This window comes from Cnephaeus nilssonii, assembly GCF_951640355.1.
Source record: "Cnephaeus nilssonii genome assembly, chromosome: 3".
Taxonomy (NCBI): Eukaryota; Metazoa; Chordata; class Mammalia; order Chiroptera; family Vespertilionidae; genus Cnephaeus; species Cnephaeus nilssonii.
In genome coordinates, this window is record NC_137074.1 from 43,330,357 (window position 1) to 43,350,331 (window position 19,975).

Here is a 19,975-nt window from a genome sequence, read left to right on the forward strand (position 1 = left end):
GAGTACAATGTCGCTGAAGGTTTTGTGCCTCCCACTAGAACACAGCTCCCAGGCAGCCTCTCCTACTTAAGAGCTGGCTATTGGAAGTTATCATCTTATATCTGACAAAGGTAGCTTTAGTTTGCTAGGCTCAATCTTAGAAGTTATCCACAATTACTTCTTTTACAACTAAATTGTAATTAAATTTTACCTTTAAAGAGCAGTACAGAATCAAGTGTCAAATGATTAAAAATTAAAATTGCCCCCAATTACAGTACTCTTAATCATTAGATTCTTTTTGGTGAATATATTCCAAATAAAAGTACTGAAAAAAGAAGTATCTCCATGTTATTGTGCTGTGATTAACCTAATCAAAACTGTCTTCATTGTCTGTCTGTTACATAATCCTGGATTGCCATGATTTCAATTGAATGCTCTTCTTTGAATGGGTGAATTGGTAACCACTTCCTGTCACAGGAAAGTTATAAAGGCATCATCCTAAATTCTTCCATAATAGGATGGTACCCAGATATTAGCAGTTTGCATCTCAAGAGCATTGTAAACCTAAAATGAATCAAGATGATAGCTTACTGAATGGTGAAATACCATTAATTCCAATTGCAACAGAACAGAACTAGAATTTACTACCTTTTCTTTAAGGGGAGGGGGGAGGTGGTACTTAACAAAGGAACTAATATAAACAAGATCGTAACAGGTACACTTTACTTAAAGGAGTGAAATATAAACATTTGATTGTTTTGTGAAAAAAAATATCAAAATTTTTAACTATGGAGAGGTAACAATCTACTCTGAGTGTTCAAGAAAGGAGGGGGTGAGAGCAGGATAATGCAGGATAAACTCTGCTTGAATAGAATATATAAACTGTGTAGAAAATTTAATACTATATTTACCCCAATGTTTTTTAAACAATATAAAAAGCATGAATCTTTCTTAAAGTGCAGGCACTCTTAACAAGAGTCTGACATTCTATAAGCCTCGTCTACACATATTCAAAAAGAAACGTGTCACTTCACATAACTTATCAAGTTAACAGGACCTTTAAGAGAAAAAGCTAAATGGGTTATGGGAGTATGTTAATGCAAGTAAAGTAAGCACTGAGATTCAATAAAAAGGTAAGGTAAAGATGCAACTATTCAAATACTATATTTGACCGAAGTCAAAGTAATTTAGGACATTCTACGGCAAAGTTGGTAGGGTTTGCTTGAGTTTGGCAAAATGCTCGTACAGAATGAATCATTCAACAACGAATCCGCACGGATATGCCTAACATCAAAAGCAATACAAAATGTTACCAATTTTTTCAATAAACAAACACATAATAAAGCTAGGCACCAAAGGTCTGAGGGCCTGATGTTTTTGCATTTTTAACAGGGGGAAATATTCACCTTGTCTTATATCAAAGTGACCACTGCATTTGCCTGAGAAAGATGTACTATAGTAAATAGCATATTTCTTAGAAAACCAGTGATTTTAAAGAAGAGTAAATATATTTTCCTCTTGTAGACCATGGCTAACCACAGTATGGCACAATTCTGGAGAAATAAGACCTCACCCAGTTACAAAAATAGCAAAAAGGACTCTTGTTGCTGGCAGAAAAGTGACAAGCATCTATACTGATACAAGAACAATCTTCTAAACTTTTTTATTAGGCATGAAAAAAAACAGCTCTTTCAGATAAGGTTGAAAGATAAAAATTTAACTGTGTTTTATAAAAAGGGGAGGCACTAAAATCATTCTTCAGGGGGGAAATAACAGAAAGAGGTAAAAAAGAATAAGGGGAAAAAAGAAAAAACTTAGGTTAAGTGCCAAACACGTGGCCCCATCTGAGGACTTGGAACAACTGGGCCTCGATCCCCTAACCCAGTGATGGCGAACCTATGACACGCGTGTCAGCACTGACACGCGTAGCCATTTCTGATGACACGCGGCCGCATGCTGAGGATGAAACATTTGTGACTAGAGTCTTGGAGTTAGTTTTTTCCTCAAAGTGACACACTACCCGAGTTATGCTCAGTTTTTTGGCGAAGTTTGACACACCAAGCTCAAAAGGTTGCCCATCACTGCCCTAACCTGTGAAGTGAGGACAGTGGTATCTGCCTCCCTCGCCATACAAGGTATTATGAAAATTAAATAAAGATTATAAAAGGATTCAGTAATCCATAATTGTTATTATTGTTGTTTTATAAGGAATTCCAGTTTTGCTCCAAAAGGGCTCATTATAAATACTAATATAAGGGAATTATTCTTTTCATTATAAGCCCCAAACCAAGTCTTTGATTTGCTGACTTTTCCTGATTGACTTAATTAAACGCTAGATGACTGGTGATGTTCCCCATCCTCTGGCAGTCTGACTAATCCCTTCCCACTGAATGTCTCATGTCTAAGGAACAAAATAAGGCACAGTGACTATATGTAACTCAGTGACTAGGTGGCAAAAGGCAGTGTGGTGTCTCACTCACCGGGATTACTCATTCCGGACGCCTACAGTCATGTTGTGAGCGGACCTATGCAGAAGCCCAGGTGTGAGGGACTGAGACAATAGCCAGAGAGAAACTGAGGCCTGCCAACAACCACACGCGTGAGCCTGGTAGTAGATCTTCTGGACTAGCTGAGCCTTCAAATGACTGCAGTCCCAATTGGCAACTTAACTGCAATTTCATAAAAGGTGCTGAGCTACAACAACCCAGCTAAACTGCTGCCACAGTCCTGACCCGCAGGAAATGTGTGAAATAACCCTGGCCCGGTGGCTCAGCTGGTTGGAGCGTTGTCCCAAGCATCAGAAGGTGGCAGGTTCTATTCCCGGTCAGGGTACATACCTCGTTTGCGGGTTCAATCCCTGGTGAGGGCATATGGGATCAATGTTGATCAATGTCTCTCTCTCCCATCAATCTTTCTTTCTTTCTCTACCTCTCTCAATTAACATTTAAGATCAGTCGCACTTCCCTGGTTACAAATGATCTTATTCATTGGTAAATCCTGTCATTTTTTACCCTTGCCTTGTTTTTAACAGTAACTTCCAATGCTCTCTCCTTAAACTGATCATATTTATTATGTAAAAACACACCTTGAGTTTGATTCTTGTAATCTACCTATTATCTTACAATAAGAGGATAGCTGGTGTGTGTTTTTCAAGTAGATTTTTCTGTTGTAATGTAATTTGGGTTACAGAGAGAAATAGCTACAGTGAAAATTATATTGTCATGTAATCATACTGAATCTAATAATACTAAGATTAACCTATACTTTATTTTTTTTTAATATTTTATTGACTTTTTACAGAGAGGAAGGCAGAGGGAGAGGGATAGAGAGTTAGAAACATCGATGAGAGAGAAACATTGATCAGCTGCCTCCTGCACACTCCCTACTGGGGATGTGCCCGCAACCAAGGTACATGCCCTTGACTGGAACTGAACCTGGGACCCTTCAGTCCGCAGGCCGACACTCTATCCACTGAGCCAAACCGGTTAGGGCGATTAACATACACTTTTAAAAAAACTGATTTACCAAACCTATTCTGATTCCACTAAATTTGAATCTCTGCTTTCCCAACTCATTTTGCAGCCCTGTGCAGCTGCTCTTTGTAGCTCACCTCAAGTTTTAAAGAGCCTTCATACCTAACATGCCCATGAAGATTTTATTCCACTTAGGCCAAAGATTTGGTCAAAAAAAAAAAAAAAAAAAAGATTTGGTCAAAAGTTTGAAAAAACCCAGTCACAAAAGAGCAAAATCTTTGAACTAGTATTCCCCTCACCCCCAACCCCATTTTAAAATAAAGAAGAAAAAAGAGGGAAATAAAAGTAAATTATTAATGATATCTTATTATGCCTTTAATTTTAATTCATCCAAAAATATTTAATGAGAAGTTATGTCTACTATTCAAGGCATTCAAGTCCAAATAATAGAGCTGGCTATTTCTGTGGAACTGAAATTTAGATCCATCACAAACGAGGGGAGCCCAGTGAAAACCTGATGCCTACACTCCTGGATGCGTCTCTATTATGCCTGACCAGAGAAGACTTGCTAACTTACATCCTGCAGACATGCTTATAGCGGTTACTAATGAGCTATTTCATTCTGCGTGTAAATTACAGGACAAAGAGATACACTTTGAAAATCCTAATTCCAACTGTCAGAATAGTTTTGTGTTTTGTTTTGTTTTTTTTGGGGGGGGGTTAGTTTGTTGTTATTGTTGTTTGTTTGTTTGTTTGTTTTTTAAATATCTCAAAGGCTACTGGCAGTTTTCTTTTAGTTTGGCCTTAAGGAGCATTTACTGAACCCGGGGCCAAGAAGTGAAATCCATATGGCCTTCAATTTCCTCAACTTAAATACAAGGAAGTGCAACAGTAACCAAAACACTTTTCAAACATATTTTTAAAAGCAGCTTTTCCACCACGGAGATTTTCCCACCAACTACATTCTATGCTTTTCAAACTACCTGCCTTATATCAGATGTTGATTTACAGGCAGAACTCAAGTTCTTATTTTTTAAAATGTTTGCTGGACATATGAGGATCACATTTTCTTAGGAAATGGTTTAAAACAATACCTATCCTAGTTGTTGGCCCGTGTTTAATTGGAGAAGGGTGTAATTTAGACTGATGTGGAAACATGCTTCGCCTCTTCTATGAAAACAGAGGCTTATTTTTTGCTCGTGAACATAATTATGAAACACTACACACACATAAACATGTAAGACTGTCGCACATTCAGTATATGTACATTCCATATTTACAAAAGGACTTCAGATGGCTTAATGTAACAAAAACACAATAAAATCATTCCATAAAGATAAAACTATAGGGCCTTTGTATTGAAGAAAATAATGATTCCAGAAAACCAGACCAAGGACGGTTGCTGCAACTGAGACCTAGTTTTAATTTTGAGCTTCCAAACAGCTATCATCATTAGATAAGAGACATACTAGTTTATCCAGTTTATCAAGAGGACTTTTCCCTCACTCACAGACAAGCCTGAAGCATAAGAGATACTAAACATCATGGAGAGTGTCTTCAACATTATTTTGTAGAAATGCACGGTTTCATGTGGCAGAGGCAGCAAACTGGCAACCCCAGGGCCAAATTCAACCCACAGCTATCCTCTTTGACCCTCACAGTGTCCCTCAAATGTTTTTAATGGTTGCCAATATTTAACATAAGAACTCCTTCTCTTGAGAAAAATCAGATGTGGGTGCAGTGACCCTACATTTCCACCGGCAACAGTCAGCTGGAGCTTACTATCTATACAGTGGTCTCTTTTAACAGTCTTACGACAAAACGTGGGTGCGCAATATGAAATCATCAGTCTCCGCAGGCCGGTCTGCAGGAAGCTAGAGTGAAGGAGTGAACAGGATTATAGAGCAGAGCAAAGAGGGGAGACGCCTACCCCCACCCCGCACATTAGAACAACCCAGGAGGCTCTTTAAACAACACAGAAGCCCAAGTCCAAGACTTCAAGGACTCGCCCCAAGAGTCCTTGGTCACAGGTTAAGAAATCACTGAGAGACTAATATGTATGTTTGGAAGTAATACCCTGTTTCTGAACAAGAATCATGCGTGAGGGACAGATACTGAAGAAGTGTGTATTAGAGAACAATGGCTCACGTCCCTGTTGAGGTGCTGGCCATCCGTAATAACCAGTTGAAAATATTTTGAAGATCACCCCTGTGAAACCCCAACACAGCTCCCATGTCACCAGATCCCTCAGTCCTCAAAGGCTCTGCCAAGAGCTGGAGGACAGTCATTGGCCAAGGGGTTCCCGGGAAAGTTCCTGAGGGCAAGCACTCTGCGCCTGCTGATTGTAGAAAAACCTATAGATGTAGTCGTCTGGCATGTAGTTGGCAAAGCAAACATCTGTTACTAAAGTGAAGGTGACAGGAGATGGAAGGCCATTCCAAAGGAAGGGGATACAGAAGTAACAGAGGCAGGGTCTAAACGGTCCTCAGGAAAGAGCTTTGGATCTGTCAACTGGCTGACCGGGGAATGGATTCAAGGCCTGGGAGTAATGCTTTCTAACTGTTTTTTAAAGCAGCAAACCTCAAATTCTAAATGAAACTTCAATATATAAAACAGCAATGAGTGCAGCAGACTTCTGATTGAAAGGTGGGTAAGAAGCCGAATCCCCCATGTACAGACATCCACTCTCTCTTCCCATAAATTTACCACCTCCCCAGAATCCTCGGGCTCTGTGGAATATGCTGTTAAAAGCACTGCCATGGGAAATAAAAGACAGAATTTTGGGCTGGAAATTTTTAAGGCAGATAGCAACACCTTGACCAGAATTGTCATACATGAACTAAAGCCATAAATCATTTTCAGTATCAAAATTATTGTTTTGAAATCATTGTTGAAATAGACACCATTAATACAAAAATCGATGAACCAAAGGGCTAACTCTTCCCTGGTAAGCCTCATAAAATGTATCAAGAATTATATTAGAATCAACCACCTGTTCCCAGTCCTTCATAACCCTTAAAACAACATCCACTTCAAACTTATCTGCTTTATAAACCTAAGTCCCTTTGGTCATTTAAAATAACTGACCTTCCAGAACCTTTGCCATCTCAAACCTTTGTGAAGGAAAAAATAAAAATAAAATGTGAACTTAAAAATATGTATCTTAACTGAAAAATTGGAAGAACATTAATCAACTAGTAGTTTGTTCTTTTTATTCCTTAAAAGGAAGACTAAGTCCTACCTTTTTAAATATCTGAGCTTAAAACTTGGTTTCTCAAGGTCTTCAATGTCATCTTTAAGGGCGACACAACCGAGAGTTTTAAAAAGCTCCGTTTATGAATTCCCTGTCCGTGATTTGAAGACATCGCTATCAGTCTGAAGAGAAAGGAGGAAAGAGTACAGCTGGATACAGGAGGAAGAGGCCAGCTTATTTATGCATCCACAATATTTTCTCTATCCCTCAATGATTCAAAAAAAAAAAGATGTGTTTTCCCTTCACAGAGAATAAATACAAATTGCACTGTGGAGGGTAGGGGGGTGGGAGTGGGGAATCTTTCAGGCCTGGGAAAATCCTTCCCAAGTTTTCAGCCCTCACAAAGGCCTACAAGGACGTTTGACCCCCACAACCATGGAGGAGCGCAGGACTGCTTCACAGGCCACAGAACCCATACATTCCAACACATTGAGCAAGCACACACAAGCCTCCCGGCTTCCCCAAACTCAGCCAGCGAGGGGGCACAGGGCGGAGGCAGGCCCGCACACCAGGCACCTTCCAGCCCTGCCCCACCATCCAAACACAGAGGGGAAGGAGAATAACAGAGAGGGGAAGTGGCCAGTGTGGGGCCTCATAGAAAGAAATGTAAAACCTTTTGTGGGGCAGGCCAGCCCCGTACTCCTGGAGTTTTTAAACATCAAAGAAAAGAACAACTTGTGTGAGACTTCCAGTCCTGGGCCACCACTGGAATCACTTACTGTTTTCTACACACCATCAGCGAGCACCGGTCTTTCCCATGTGCTCTCCGAGCGTGCCGAGCTACCGAGCTACCGGACAAAGTTCAGTCACCTATGCGTCTATGGCCGCCTGCCTCCTTCCCTCTCTCCCTCCCACCCTCTCTTTTTCCTTTCCCTTTCTCTTCCCTCTCTTCTTCCTTTCCTCCTTCCCTTCCTCCTTTCTTCTTTCTTCCTTATAACTGAAGAGGCTAAACTGCATTTTTTCAGTGTTACATTGTTTCATCATCTACCTCTGACGCAAAGTCACATAAACATTTTACTCCAAAACCTTACCCTTACAATAATGAAAAACACCTTTTTTTTTCCTCTCCAAATATCCATTGTTAAAACCACAAAGATCAGGAGGGACTAAAGTAAAAGGGCTCCTTGAAATACAAAAAAAAAAACTAGATAGCCTATCCTCAAATGAGCTTTTCAAATTATCTTCTATTTCATGAATTGGTTTGAGGTTAACCTGTCCAGGATCAACACTCAATTACATACTTTTCACTTTGTTTTTTTTTTGAAGAGAAAGAATGAAGAGAAGATATAACGTGGTAATAAGGATGTTTTTTCTGATAATATTTTAAGCTCTATTAGAAGTTCTTGACTGAGAAAACCCATTATTTTAACCTCACAATAAATATCATAAAATCATGTTCTTATCAAATAAGCACCTCTCTACCTAGAAGCAAAACTCTTATATATCTCATTTTATTGGCACTATCACTGCATCTTAATTCCTATTTACTAAAAAAAAAGTCACAAATGCATTATAAGTTTAAGTATTACATCCAAAAACACATATATATCTTTTCTACTTCCTTTGCTATCACTGACATTTTCATGTGTCAAAAAGGTTTAAAATTTTCTAATGTTAATAAGATGAACCACTTTATAAAAGGTAATTTGCAAGAATCCCTTATTTTCCTTCTCCAAACCCTAGACATGTTAAAATACACAGATAAAAATGAAAGCATATCAAACTTCGTGCAACATTCTAGGTCTTGAACAAAAAAGCTTGAGTTTTCTTGTGTGGTGTTTTTTTTTTTTTTTTTCAGGATTAAAAAATATACATATCTGGGCCAAAAGCACAAATGCAGACCCTCCCCCCATACTGCATACATATATGTTTTTTCACACTTAATTTTTAGCCACAACAATATTTTTAAAACGTCTTTTTAACTTTATATAATTACCAACGCTTCTACTATAGGATACTTCAAGAAAGCTTCCTCAAATTATGACTAACACTTTTAGTTTTCTTTCTCTTAAACTATATTAAAAATATACTAAACTTCAGTGTCATTTCCTCTGCATATCAGTAGCATACGTGTAAATTTTATCTCGTATTCGGAGTTAGGAAAAATGTACAAAGTTACTCCATAACCTATGTACACTTTAACAAACTCTCTACTTTATTGTTGGGGTGCTGCGATTGTATTCAAATGAGACGGACCACGAGGGTAACATGGCCACTGCTTCTAGGCAGCAGGTGGTCAGGCGGAAGGAGGGGCTTTGGCGCCTGGAGCTTTGCGGTCCTGCTGTAAAAGGGATGACATACAGATCTCTCCAGGCTGTGGTCAGGATGAAATATGCAGATGGCCTAGCCCAGTGCCCAGCACATCAGTCACCTTTCTTCCTTTTCCCATCTTCTGAGCCAGAATTCCACAGAGCATGTGATACCCACTCTGAACTGTACGAACTTAAAGAATGAAACACCTGTGGAGTTGGAAATAATCTTCTTCCACCTATTTTTTTTTTCTTGGTAATTCCTTCCTCCCTCCCCCCACCACTATCATCAATATGAGTGTACACAAAAGTTAAAGGCAATGAGGATAAATGCCAAAGTTTACAATTGAGGAGAAATGGACTGTACTGTGCATGCTTAGTTTCTTGACTATGTTTTTGAGTGATTATATCATTAATGAAGAACTCTGAGAAAACTTTATGGATGCTATCCTGTTAATACTCATTCCATCCCCAAGGGAGAGGTCAAAGGCTATATTTGACATGGAGAGTGAAGCAGAGAGGCAACAAATCTCGGGCAAGACCTGGCAGCCGCCAGGAAAACACTTACACCAAAGCACAGATCTGCCCTCCAGCAATGTTTTGGCTGAAACCTGTGAAGAACCCATCCTAGACTTTCATTTACCAGGGCTACCTGTGTGATCTGTATGGCTCCGGTGCTGAAAGATATATCTTTCTTGGCAATGTCCTATTTCATAATACAAAGAAGGCAACCCTGAAAAAAGCAATGGAAAAACAAAATCCAACCTGCTTAGTTAGGCATCCCCCCATTTCTGTCTAAGGGCAAGCAGGACGATGGGAGGAGGTAACGCTGCTGGTTATTTTTAAGTTACTCCTGTTTCCAATTATTTTCTCTAAAAAACTGTAACAAAGTATAGATCATGCAGACTGATGTAAGAATAAGACTGTTGCAATGGGTCATTCACAAACAAACCTATTTTCATCTATTTCCATAACTCTTGAATGGCACCCTTTGAATCTTACAACACTTTCGGGTGACTTCTTTAATTTAAAATATTGTAAATGTAGGAGAAGCACACTGGACTGAAGCTCAGAAGACCTGAGTTCTAGCTCTAATGGCCATGAGGCTTTAGGGCAAGTTATTCAATTTCTCTGAGACTTTTTTACAGTTTCCTCATCTGTAAAAAAAGGGGATATTAATTGTCCGATATTCTTCATTTGAAATGAATGAAATAATGTGTAAAAGAGGCTGTGACATCATCAGCGCTATATAAATGTAAGATGCAGCAGGTGCTTAAAAATACTTCTATCTCCCTGGGATAAGGCTACTTTTTATCCATCAGCACATGGAATCATGAAACAACCTTTCTGGTCACATTTAAAACAAATATTAAAAATTCAAACTTCCCCTAAGGCAAACTGTCACACATTTGTACACATTATTTATATGCTAATAAGAAAAACTGAAAATACCATTCTTATTGCAATGATCCCATAACATATTTTCTTGGTCATTAGGTACAACATTTCTTATAATCTAGGTAAGTATTAGAAAGTCTAAAACCTGTGTCAGAACTCCTAATTTTCATTTATTGGACTCATTAAAATACCTATTTTATGAAATGTTCTTGGTAGTAAATAGAATGGGAAAATTTTAACTAAATGTTCATATTTTAAGAAATAACATGTAAAACAGATAAATAACCAGGAAATCCAGGAATAAGCAAATAAAATGTATCTCAAAACTATAAGCCTATTATTTAGAGAGACCCGGAGGCTTGGAGAGGAGACATATTATCTATTAAATGATGGACATATGCTGAGCTTTTGGACTTCATTGTCTGCTAGTAATGCAACAGCATTCATTTTCTCTGGTCTACTTACTCTACACCTCAATATGTCATTAGACTCTACCAAACTAAAGAGACAGTTATTATAGTTCCCATCCTCTTTGTAAGCCACATCAACAGTATCTGGATTTTTTTGCAGAAGAAAATAATTTTTCTTCACTATTTTATGGAAAGACCAGACTAAAGTCCATCATCAACACAGGAAAAGTAAAACCTTAAAAATAATGCTTTGAGCACTCTGCAATTTTGCTTCCCAAAATAGAACTCATACAGTCCATGCCACCAAATGAAAATTACAAGTTTGTAAGCATGAAGTCAAATTATAAAGTAAAAGATTTTTTAAAAAAAATTTAATGGTGATAATCAGAGGAAACACTGTTAACTGGTAGGTGTTTCTTGTTTATTTGCTATTATGTTTCCTTCAATGATAGTGCTTTGAATGACTACCCAAACTAACCTGAACTTGAATTTAAGTATAAAAAGAATTAAACTTTGACTAATAAATTTGGACATGTTTTATTAAACAGATTTGTCTCATCCTTCAAATTAAGAAGTTAATCATAACTTTTGAGAGATTATGTTTTTATGCTAAGTTTTAGAAAATTGGTTTAGCCAAGCTCCACCTCTCTCTTCTTTAAGAACAGAGAACCCCGCCGAAAAGAACATTGAAGACACTTTGGTGATATTTAAAGAGAATTTTTTAAAAAATATTATTTTGAAACATATAATTTAACATCCTCCAAAGAAACTAGCTTAATCCTATGTTTCTTCTAATGAAATTGATTTTCTCACAGTACATTTGTTTTGCAAAATAATGTATTGCCTTGCCCAGTATAGAATTTCTAAAGGAATCTGCATATGCAAATCTTGAATTTTCTAACACTTAAAATGGCTTACAGATCATCAAAGCCTTCACAGTCACTTGTTAACTGTATTAGTGAGAGGGGACATCCAAGCAAAAAGGAAGGAGAGTAAGTTTTGCATTGGATAGTCCTTCCAGCAGCATGCTCACTGAAGAAGCCACTAAGGTGCCAGTGCCCTGGCTACCACAAGGTTAACCTCCTCCAATGCAAATGAGTTTGGAGTTAGGCATCACTCAGGCAAGTATCATTGGATTTGATTCCCTTTGTCACAAGGTTCAAACATCTATTGATTTTCATTTGCCTTTTCATAACTGAAATCCAGAGTAATTGTTGCTCAATTAAAGATTTCCTTCTCTTCCCTCTAGATACCATCTGTTTGAAACTACTGTCCCCAACAAAACACACACACACACATACACCCATGTGCACACACCCCACTGAATCACAGAGATGACACACTTAAGTTTAAATAATATCCTCTAACAACTCTGACCAATTGCTCATCTACTTTTGAGGATTTCATTAGCAGACTTGGAAGAGTGATTCAGCAGTCGACAGCAAATATTTATAAAGTTGAAAATATCAAATATGTATGAATAGTTCCTGTAGAAATCTGACTTCCATAGTTTTGACTTTTAATAAATGTACCCAAGTTACTTTCCTTTTACACACATATCAACATTATTTACATCCCCCAGTTTAAAAGTCAGAGCTACCTCCATAAAATCAAAACAATAGTGAAATGTTAACTTTTACCTGCAATTAGTTATAACTTTTCTAATGTCCTTTACAATATTTTTCTTCTTAAAAAATATATTGTACTTTACATCTTTATGTATAAAAGGTGTTATACAACTATTACTAATCTCTCTCATCTTCTCTATATAAATGATAATCCCAAGTTAACATAAAAAAAACAACTCTGAGAGCATAATTTATTGGTCATCTTATACTAAAGCATAATTACAAAAAAAATTTATTATTTTTTGAAAACACAATTTGGCAAATGTATTACATGCCACCCAATCAACTTTTAGAATTAATATTTAGGTGTTTGGCCATTTAATACTTTTATAAGTTACTATAATACAAATTAAAATTGATGTGAATTTGGAAAATTGAAAAATCAAGCAGTATATAAAATCTATTTTGATTTATAGATTTCAATGTTTTTTTAGTATTTAACTAAATGTAAAAACATCAAATGACCTGTCATTTAAAACATAAAGTAGAATTTTAAACCTGTTATTACATAAATTATCAAGTAATTTTTTTCTTTATTGCTTCCATTTTAATTTTAATAAATTATCTCCTAAAGGTCACAAAAATGTGTGATTCTCTATGACATGACCTAGAATCACATAAAAAAATTATGAGTCTTTTTTAAAATGGGAAACTAAACATTCAACTTGAAGTCAAATCAAAAGTAACCTGACAGTTTGATATAAAAATTTTACCTTAATATATAGTATATCCAAATATGGAACCTATATAATTAAATACAGGCATTAATTTCCAATTCAATAAATTCTTGATAGAAGAGGCTACCATATGATTTTAACCTCTTAAAATCTCTTCTGTCGCTACAGAATTAAAAATTGATGTAGTAAAAGCCTTTGTGGTAGGGAGGGCTAGAGGTTGGGTGTTTTTTTCTTTTTGGTATTTAATTCAACTATACACAATGTAGTACATACAAGCAAAATACAATTGAGATACTGTTTTCTTTAACATTCCTATAGGAGACCAAATTCATTTGCATTGGAGAGAACACAATTACTGATTTTTAAGTCATGAAAGACAAATTCATAGCTTTTTCCTACACTACCTCACAGTATTCACACCATCTCAATGAAAGCAAGTCTAGCACCAATTAGTTATTTCCTAGAAGTGGGCAGAAATTGCATTTTTCAAAATTTTGTTTCTTACAGAATCATTCAACTTCAGTTACAAAGCGCATTCAAGTTAGCATATGTCTTAGTTCAAAACAATTTATACAGTGTGTATACACACACACACACAACTAAACACTCATCGACATCAAAAATGAAATTTCTATCAAGGAAACTTCCACAGCTTTCAACAAAACTTTAAAGCCCTTACCAGTTTGTTCCTCATTGAGAAATCTTTGTTTCATATATACTACCAAGAAATATGAATAGAGAAAAAAAGATTCAAAGATTTTTATTCAACAGAGCCTGAACTCAACTTAGAAAGAGAAATAGATGGTTTGTATATGGTTCACATTACAATTTGCATCTAATAAGAATGAAATACATGTGGCAAAAAAGAAAAAAAAAGTTTTCTATTTCTGAGTGACCTTAGAAAATAATGGTATCTAGTCTGTCTAATATAATAGCACATATAAACTGATATACCAAAGACCCAATTGGTAAGCAAATGGCATGCCAATAATTTCATCACTTAAGATAAAAACATCTCCTCCCAAAGTATCATTGGCTTAAAAAAATCTATTCAGAATGTATATATTAAAACTAATTCTTGAGAACACAAAGAAATCAGAACAATATAAAGAGAATGAGCACTCAATTGTTGAATGATTATTTAAGTAAGCAAGCAATCAAGATGAATTGTTTTCTTCATATTTTCACTTCAACTAACACAAAAACCACATATAGAACTGACTTAACTCTGACAAATTTACTCCTAATGTGTTAATTTTCATAGAAATGCAACACAAGAACACTAAAATAGTCACCATATAATATAAAAGCTTTGGTTTCAAATGTCACAGTGCCCTGCTTTTTGAAAGCCACCACCGTGGTAGAGCCCTGTACATGAGAACACACAGCTGCTCCATCCCAGGAGTCTGAGCTCAGTGCATACCACTCATTAGCTATCTCTCCCTTAGCCTGCAGTACAAGTAACTAATTTCTGCACTTTAAACTAATAAAGGGGAAAAAAAGATTAAAACCATCCAATCAGCAATGATGTAACCCTCTACAGCAACAGCTTATGCATACATTTGGTATGTCAGACATCTTCAGTGTAGTGAATCATACACAGCACATTTTAATCTGCCCCCTAGGTATTTCATATCGCCCACATGTTCAAAGAAATCATGCACTAATAGGGCTGTATAAGCCCTAGATTGCTCTTTATTTAATTAATACTAAAAATCTGGGATATGCTCTTAATTCTGAACTCTTATATAAACACCACAAAATTGTTTAAGTAACACTCCATCTACCAGCAAATTATCTCTGCCTTTTGAACAAAAAAATAGTATGCTTGTGAGAAGTTTTAGGAGATACTAATAACTTTAGATAAACTGGTTTTCACTTATATTGCAACATGAAATAAGACACCAACTCACCAAAGTTAAAATAGCACTGAGTTTTACAAATTACAACCTAAAAAAAAGTACTCCAAACAGCTATATTGCCAATACAATTAGGCATTTGTAGAAACATAGCCAATTAAATATTTTTAGGTGATTCTTTCAAACTTTGTTCAATATATTCAAATTTTCAAGTGTTGTAAGATCAATAATTTAAACTTACAACAAATAATATATCAGAAAGCTACAACCTGGATTTCTGAAGCAAAAAATAAATAAATTAAAGAAAAGTATACAAATTTAGAATACATCTTTTCCTAGAGAACTAGCTTAATATTACCCACAAAACTGCAAATCACAACTTTTACCTCTTTTTAAAAAAAGTATTAAGTAGTTTTCTGATATGCCACAGCATCGTTTGCAAACAAAAGATATTCTTGTTGCTTACTTAAGATAAAACATATCTGTAAATGTGCACACAATTTTTTTAAAATTCTTAACAAAGTATCTAAGCATTCATTAAATTTGGATAGTTTGTTTTAAAATCTATTCAATCCTGGCAAAAATCAAGTAAATGGTTACATTATTGAGTATCAGAGATTTTAAAGATAGTAAATCAAAGACTTAGATTCTCTCCAATTCAGCTACTTAATGACTAATGGTGAAGAAATGTATGTGAATGGGATACAAACTAAGTTACAACACAGTGGAGGAAAAAAATCTAGAATAATAAAGGGTCCAAATTTAAAGTCCACAATGAACTTTAAAACAAAGATGTTGTTCATTCTCTCCTTATGGACAGACATTTCTCATGTAAGCAAATCACAGGAGAATTCCAACCTCCACAAACCTTTTTACTCCTTCATTAACAGTGCACTTAAATATAACTATAGATTTCATAGTGATACTTGGTTAGCCTCAAACATATCTTAAAAGCAACAGCAACAACAAAGCGCTCAGAAGCAATATTCAGCAGTCACAGTGACTACAAAAGTCTGGCTTCCAACTGCTATCCAATCCAAACAACCCACTTCTTTAGAGTACTATGCAAAATATTGACCCCCTTACTGAATTATTTTATTATTCAACATTAAGCTATCTAAAAAAGAAAACTAATTAATTGCTAAGTTTGGTTAAGCAATTTAGCGGACACAGTAAATGTTTACTCTTAACATCTCACAGGAAGTCTTGACAAGCATTTGTTGCCATTGTGCTGGGGGTAGGGGTGGGAGGCAAGTTTTGACAAACAAGTTCAACAGTCCCTTCAAAATTTAACACAGCTAGTGCTCGATACACACACACACACACACACACCACTCCCAGTAAGGCACCAGATATTTTCCAAGACCAGTAAACACCTTATATAATGAAAGTAAGTAATGTAACTTTCTAAACTATGTTATATCCAATACAAAACAAATGCCTTTTTACAAAATTACAAAAGCACATTTTAAAAAACGGAGTGTATTTTTTACTTATACGTAAGCCCAATCACAAAATAACTAAGCAAAATATATTTACCTGAGCTTTTTAGAGACTGAGTAATCAACTTCCATGATTTTCCCATGCAATTCCACTTTACCTTTAAAACAGAAATTAAAGCACTCAGAACCTTCCTTGTAGGAAACCGGCGGGGGTCTAGGAGGAGCACGCACAGAACTCCACGCTCGGGCTCCGCCTTCGGGTGCCCTCAATGGGTCTCCTACCGGCTCCAGCTGGGCAAACTTGGTTCCCAGTGGGAAGAAAGATGGGCGCCCCGGCTCTGGGGACGAAATGGGAAGGGCGTGAGCCAGAATCCGACCCCAGGTATAGCTGTGGGTGGCATTACCGGAAAAACAAATTTAATAAAGAGCGGCGCCAATTTGAAAGGATGAGCTCATTTGAAACTCAAGCTGCAGGGCTGGCGCGGCCGCGTTTCCCTCGGCCCCCACCTCTCCATTACGCTACCCGGGGTCCCGAAGCCTCCGCAGCGCTCCCCTCCCAGCCTAGTCCTCCTCTCGGCCCCCAGAAGACGCGCAGAAGCCCCCTGGGGTCCACTCCTGCGAGAGGCTAGTCCCCGCGGGCTTCTGGGTGTCACCTTGGCCTCGCCGCCGCCCCGCCCCCACTCCGCGCGCTGGTGGGGAAGGGGCTCGGGCCTGGCCCGGGGTCGTGGGGGCGCAGGCTTGTGGTCTGGGGGCGAGCGCAGCTCCAGGCGGTGCGTGTGCGGGAGGGAGAGTTGGGGAGTGCGCGCGCGCGCGCGCGGGTGTGTGTCGCTCTCCGTCTCCCGTCTGGGCTCCAGCGCGCTCGCGGGGCCCCCCGGTCTCCTCTTTCCCGGTTCTCAGCCCGGGCCCCCACCGAGTTGAGACAGGGCACCTCGTAAAAAGGTGCTTCTGGCCGAGCGGGAGGCGGGGGGACAGGCGGCGGAAAGCCCCCCGCCTCGAGTTCTTCTCAATAAAATCGGACAAAAAATTCAGAGAAAAATAGGAGCGCTTGAGAGACGAGCGAGAGGCAACTGAGGTTCGGGAGAGGACCGAGAAGAGATGTGCCGTCGTTCAGGAGCTGGGGCTGAGGGAGCCTCAAAACTTCAGAGAGGGCCATCAGGATGGCGCCGAGGGGGTGCCGAAAGTGGGGGACCGCGGGGCTAGGTGGGGAGGGGGCTCGAAAGGGGAGTGCGGCTCAGGGACGCCAGAAGGCAGAAGGTCCTGGGCACGAGGCACGGGAAGGGATAAGGTCCGATCAAGCGAGGAGATGCAGGATTTGGGGGGGTCCCTGACCAAGGGGGTGGACGGGAAGGTCAGTGAAGTGGGGGGACGGGGACTCTCTAAGGATGGGGGTGGGGAAACTCTGGAGAGCAGCTCGGAGAGCCAGGGGAACGAGGGTGCCCTCCAGAGAGCGAGCGAGCCTCGGGGACCCTCGGAGCCGCACAGGGGTCGCCCCTGGGCTGCGGCTTGGAGGGCAGGGAGTGAGTCCGAGCTGTGGGGGAGGGGAGCGGCGGTCAGAGTTGAGGGTCCGTGGCGTGGAAGTGAGCGTGCAGGCACGGGAGCCCCCGCCGGGCGCCGCCCGCCGGGCTCGGCCTCTCCGGGCGCCGTCCGGGCTGGAGCTGGGAGAGGCAGGGGGAGGGGGACAGCGCCGAGTGCTCACCCGAGAGGGTCTCGATGGCGCGGATGGCCCAGTTCTGGTCCGGGTAGTCCACGAAGGCGTAGCCGGACTTCAGCAGGACCTGTCCCGCCAGAGGCAGCTTCCTGTCCCCGAAGAGCTGCCGGAGGTCGTCGGCGGTGACGGCGGGGCTCAGGTTCCCGATGTAAAGCTTGTTCATCATCCGTGTCTTCCCCGAGAGCCCGCGGCTCCCCCGGCCCGGTACCCGGCACTCCTCGCCTCCTCCGCTACCCTCGTCTCTCCTCCTCCTCCTCCTCCACCTCCCCCCCTCCCCGCCCTCCGCCCGCCCGCCACCCACCCCCACCCTCACCCTGGCTCCCCCCACCGCGGCCGCCCGGCCCGCCCGGGGGCAGAGGCAGAGGCGGAGGCGGGGACTCAGCGCGGCTCCCTCCTCGGGGCAGAGTCCCGGGCCGGGCGGCGGCGCGCGGACAAAGCGCTCTCTCTGCCTCCCTCTCTCCCTCTCGAGGCGGCGGTGGGAGGAGGAGCGGCGGCGGGCGGCGGCGGCAGCGCACCCCGCTAGTGTCTGTGAGAGAGTTTGTCCCGGCGTGTGCGCCGCCGAGAGTGAGCGAGCGCGCGCCCCCTCCCCGCCCAGCGCCGTGCGCCCCTTGCCTCGCGCTCGGAGCGCTCCGCGCGCCTCCCCGGATTTCTGCCCCGCGCCCGGCGGGCGGAAGCGGGTCGCAGCCCAGGAGTGGGGCTCCCGGGCGCCAGAACCCCGGCGGGCGCGGCGCGGAGACCGGCGAGCGGCGGGGCGGGGAAGGCGCGCCCGGGGCGGGTGGGAGTGCGCGAGGGGGCGCGGGGGAGCGGCTGGGAGCCGCAAGCGTGGGAGGGAGAGCCCGGAGGAGCGCGTGGAAAGGGGTGTGCGCAAGGTGGACCGGATGTGCGAGCGCGGGTGCCAGGGCCGGCGGGAAGGTGTGTCTCTGAGGTGAGAGGCGAGTACAGGCTGGGAGACAACAACTTTCTCGCGGCGAGTTGGTCGGGTCTGGCGCCCTGCGCGTTCCTGGGCGGAGCGCTCGCTCCGAGACCCGCTCCCCGCCCAGCTCTCCAGCGGCGCGTGTGGTCGAGGGATCGCGGACAGGAGTCGGGACGATTGGGGCTCTGGACCGGTTGGCCCTCACGTACTCTGCACCCCGTGGAAGTTCCCCTGGCCCTGGGCCTCAGTTTCCCGGCCCGTGTGGGGAGACGGAAGGCCAGAGCGGAATCACGCCCCCTCCGCCCGCACTGGGTGCGCCGGGAACCCCGCAGCGGGGGGCGGCCTGACGTTAGCAGCTGCTCTCTATTCTGGGAAGTGCCGAAGGCTCCGGGGCGGCCGGGGCGAAGCCAGGTGGAGGGCGGGGAGGGGACAGGGGCTGCGGCCGGGAGGACGAAGCTCGCTGCGAGGCAGGGTTCAGTCCCAGAGCTGGAGCGGAGGCGCTCAGGCTGTGTAGGAGTTCCCCGAACCTGGGAAGGGCCGGGAGAGGCGAGAGGTCCTTGCAAGCGGAGGAAAAAACGTGACCGACGGAAGAGGCAGGGTTGGGATAAGAGCTGCCCGAGCCGAGGGTCTTGGGAAGGAGCCAGACAGACTGGAGACCGCTGCGAGTTCCGAGGCCCGGCTGGAAGTCTGCTGGTTAGAGCCCAGTCCCAGCCAGGAAATGAAATATTACAAGAAAGAAAAAAAAATTGGCAGGATTCAGAGGTGAAGGGACAGAAGGAGATTCCAAGATCTGGAATTGGGGGGGGGGGGGGCGGGGGCGGGGGGCGCTTAGGAGAGGTGGTTTGACAGAGATATGTGTTTTTTTTAAAGGGTCTCTTGGTGGAGAAGCCGCAAATAATAGGGATGGAACAGATTCGAATCTCCTGGCTGGGTTGTGAAGTACTGTCTTTCCCAAGCTTTCCTGTTGATGAGTGGGGTGGAGGGAG

The 19,975-nt window shown here is 41.6% G+C and overlaps 1 protein-coding gene across 2 annotated transcripts in view; it reads right to left on the reverse strand.

Annotated features, from left to right (window-relative positions):
* The window catches only part of IGF2BP2 (insulin like growth factor 2 mRNA binding protein 2), a 148,630-nt gene extending 130,299 nt beyond the window's left edge, over window positions 1-18,331 (reverse strand). For both annotated transcript variants that reach the window (XM_079764574.1, XM_079764573.1), the window contains exons 1-2: window positions 18,065-18,331; window positions 16,466-16,526 (exon numbers count right to left, since the gene is read on the reverse strand). In XM_079764574.1, the coding sequence (XP_079620700.1) occupies window positions 16,466-16,526; window positions 18,065-18,242 (239 nt within the window). In that variant the 5' untranslated portion in view covers window positions 18,243-18,331. The remainder of the gene's footprint in view (window positions 1-16,465; window positions 16,527-18,064) is intronic.
* Between the last annotated feature and the right edge of the window lie 1,644 nt (window positions 18,332-19,975).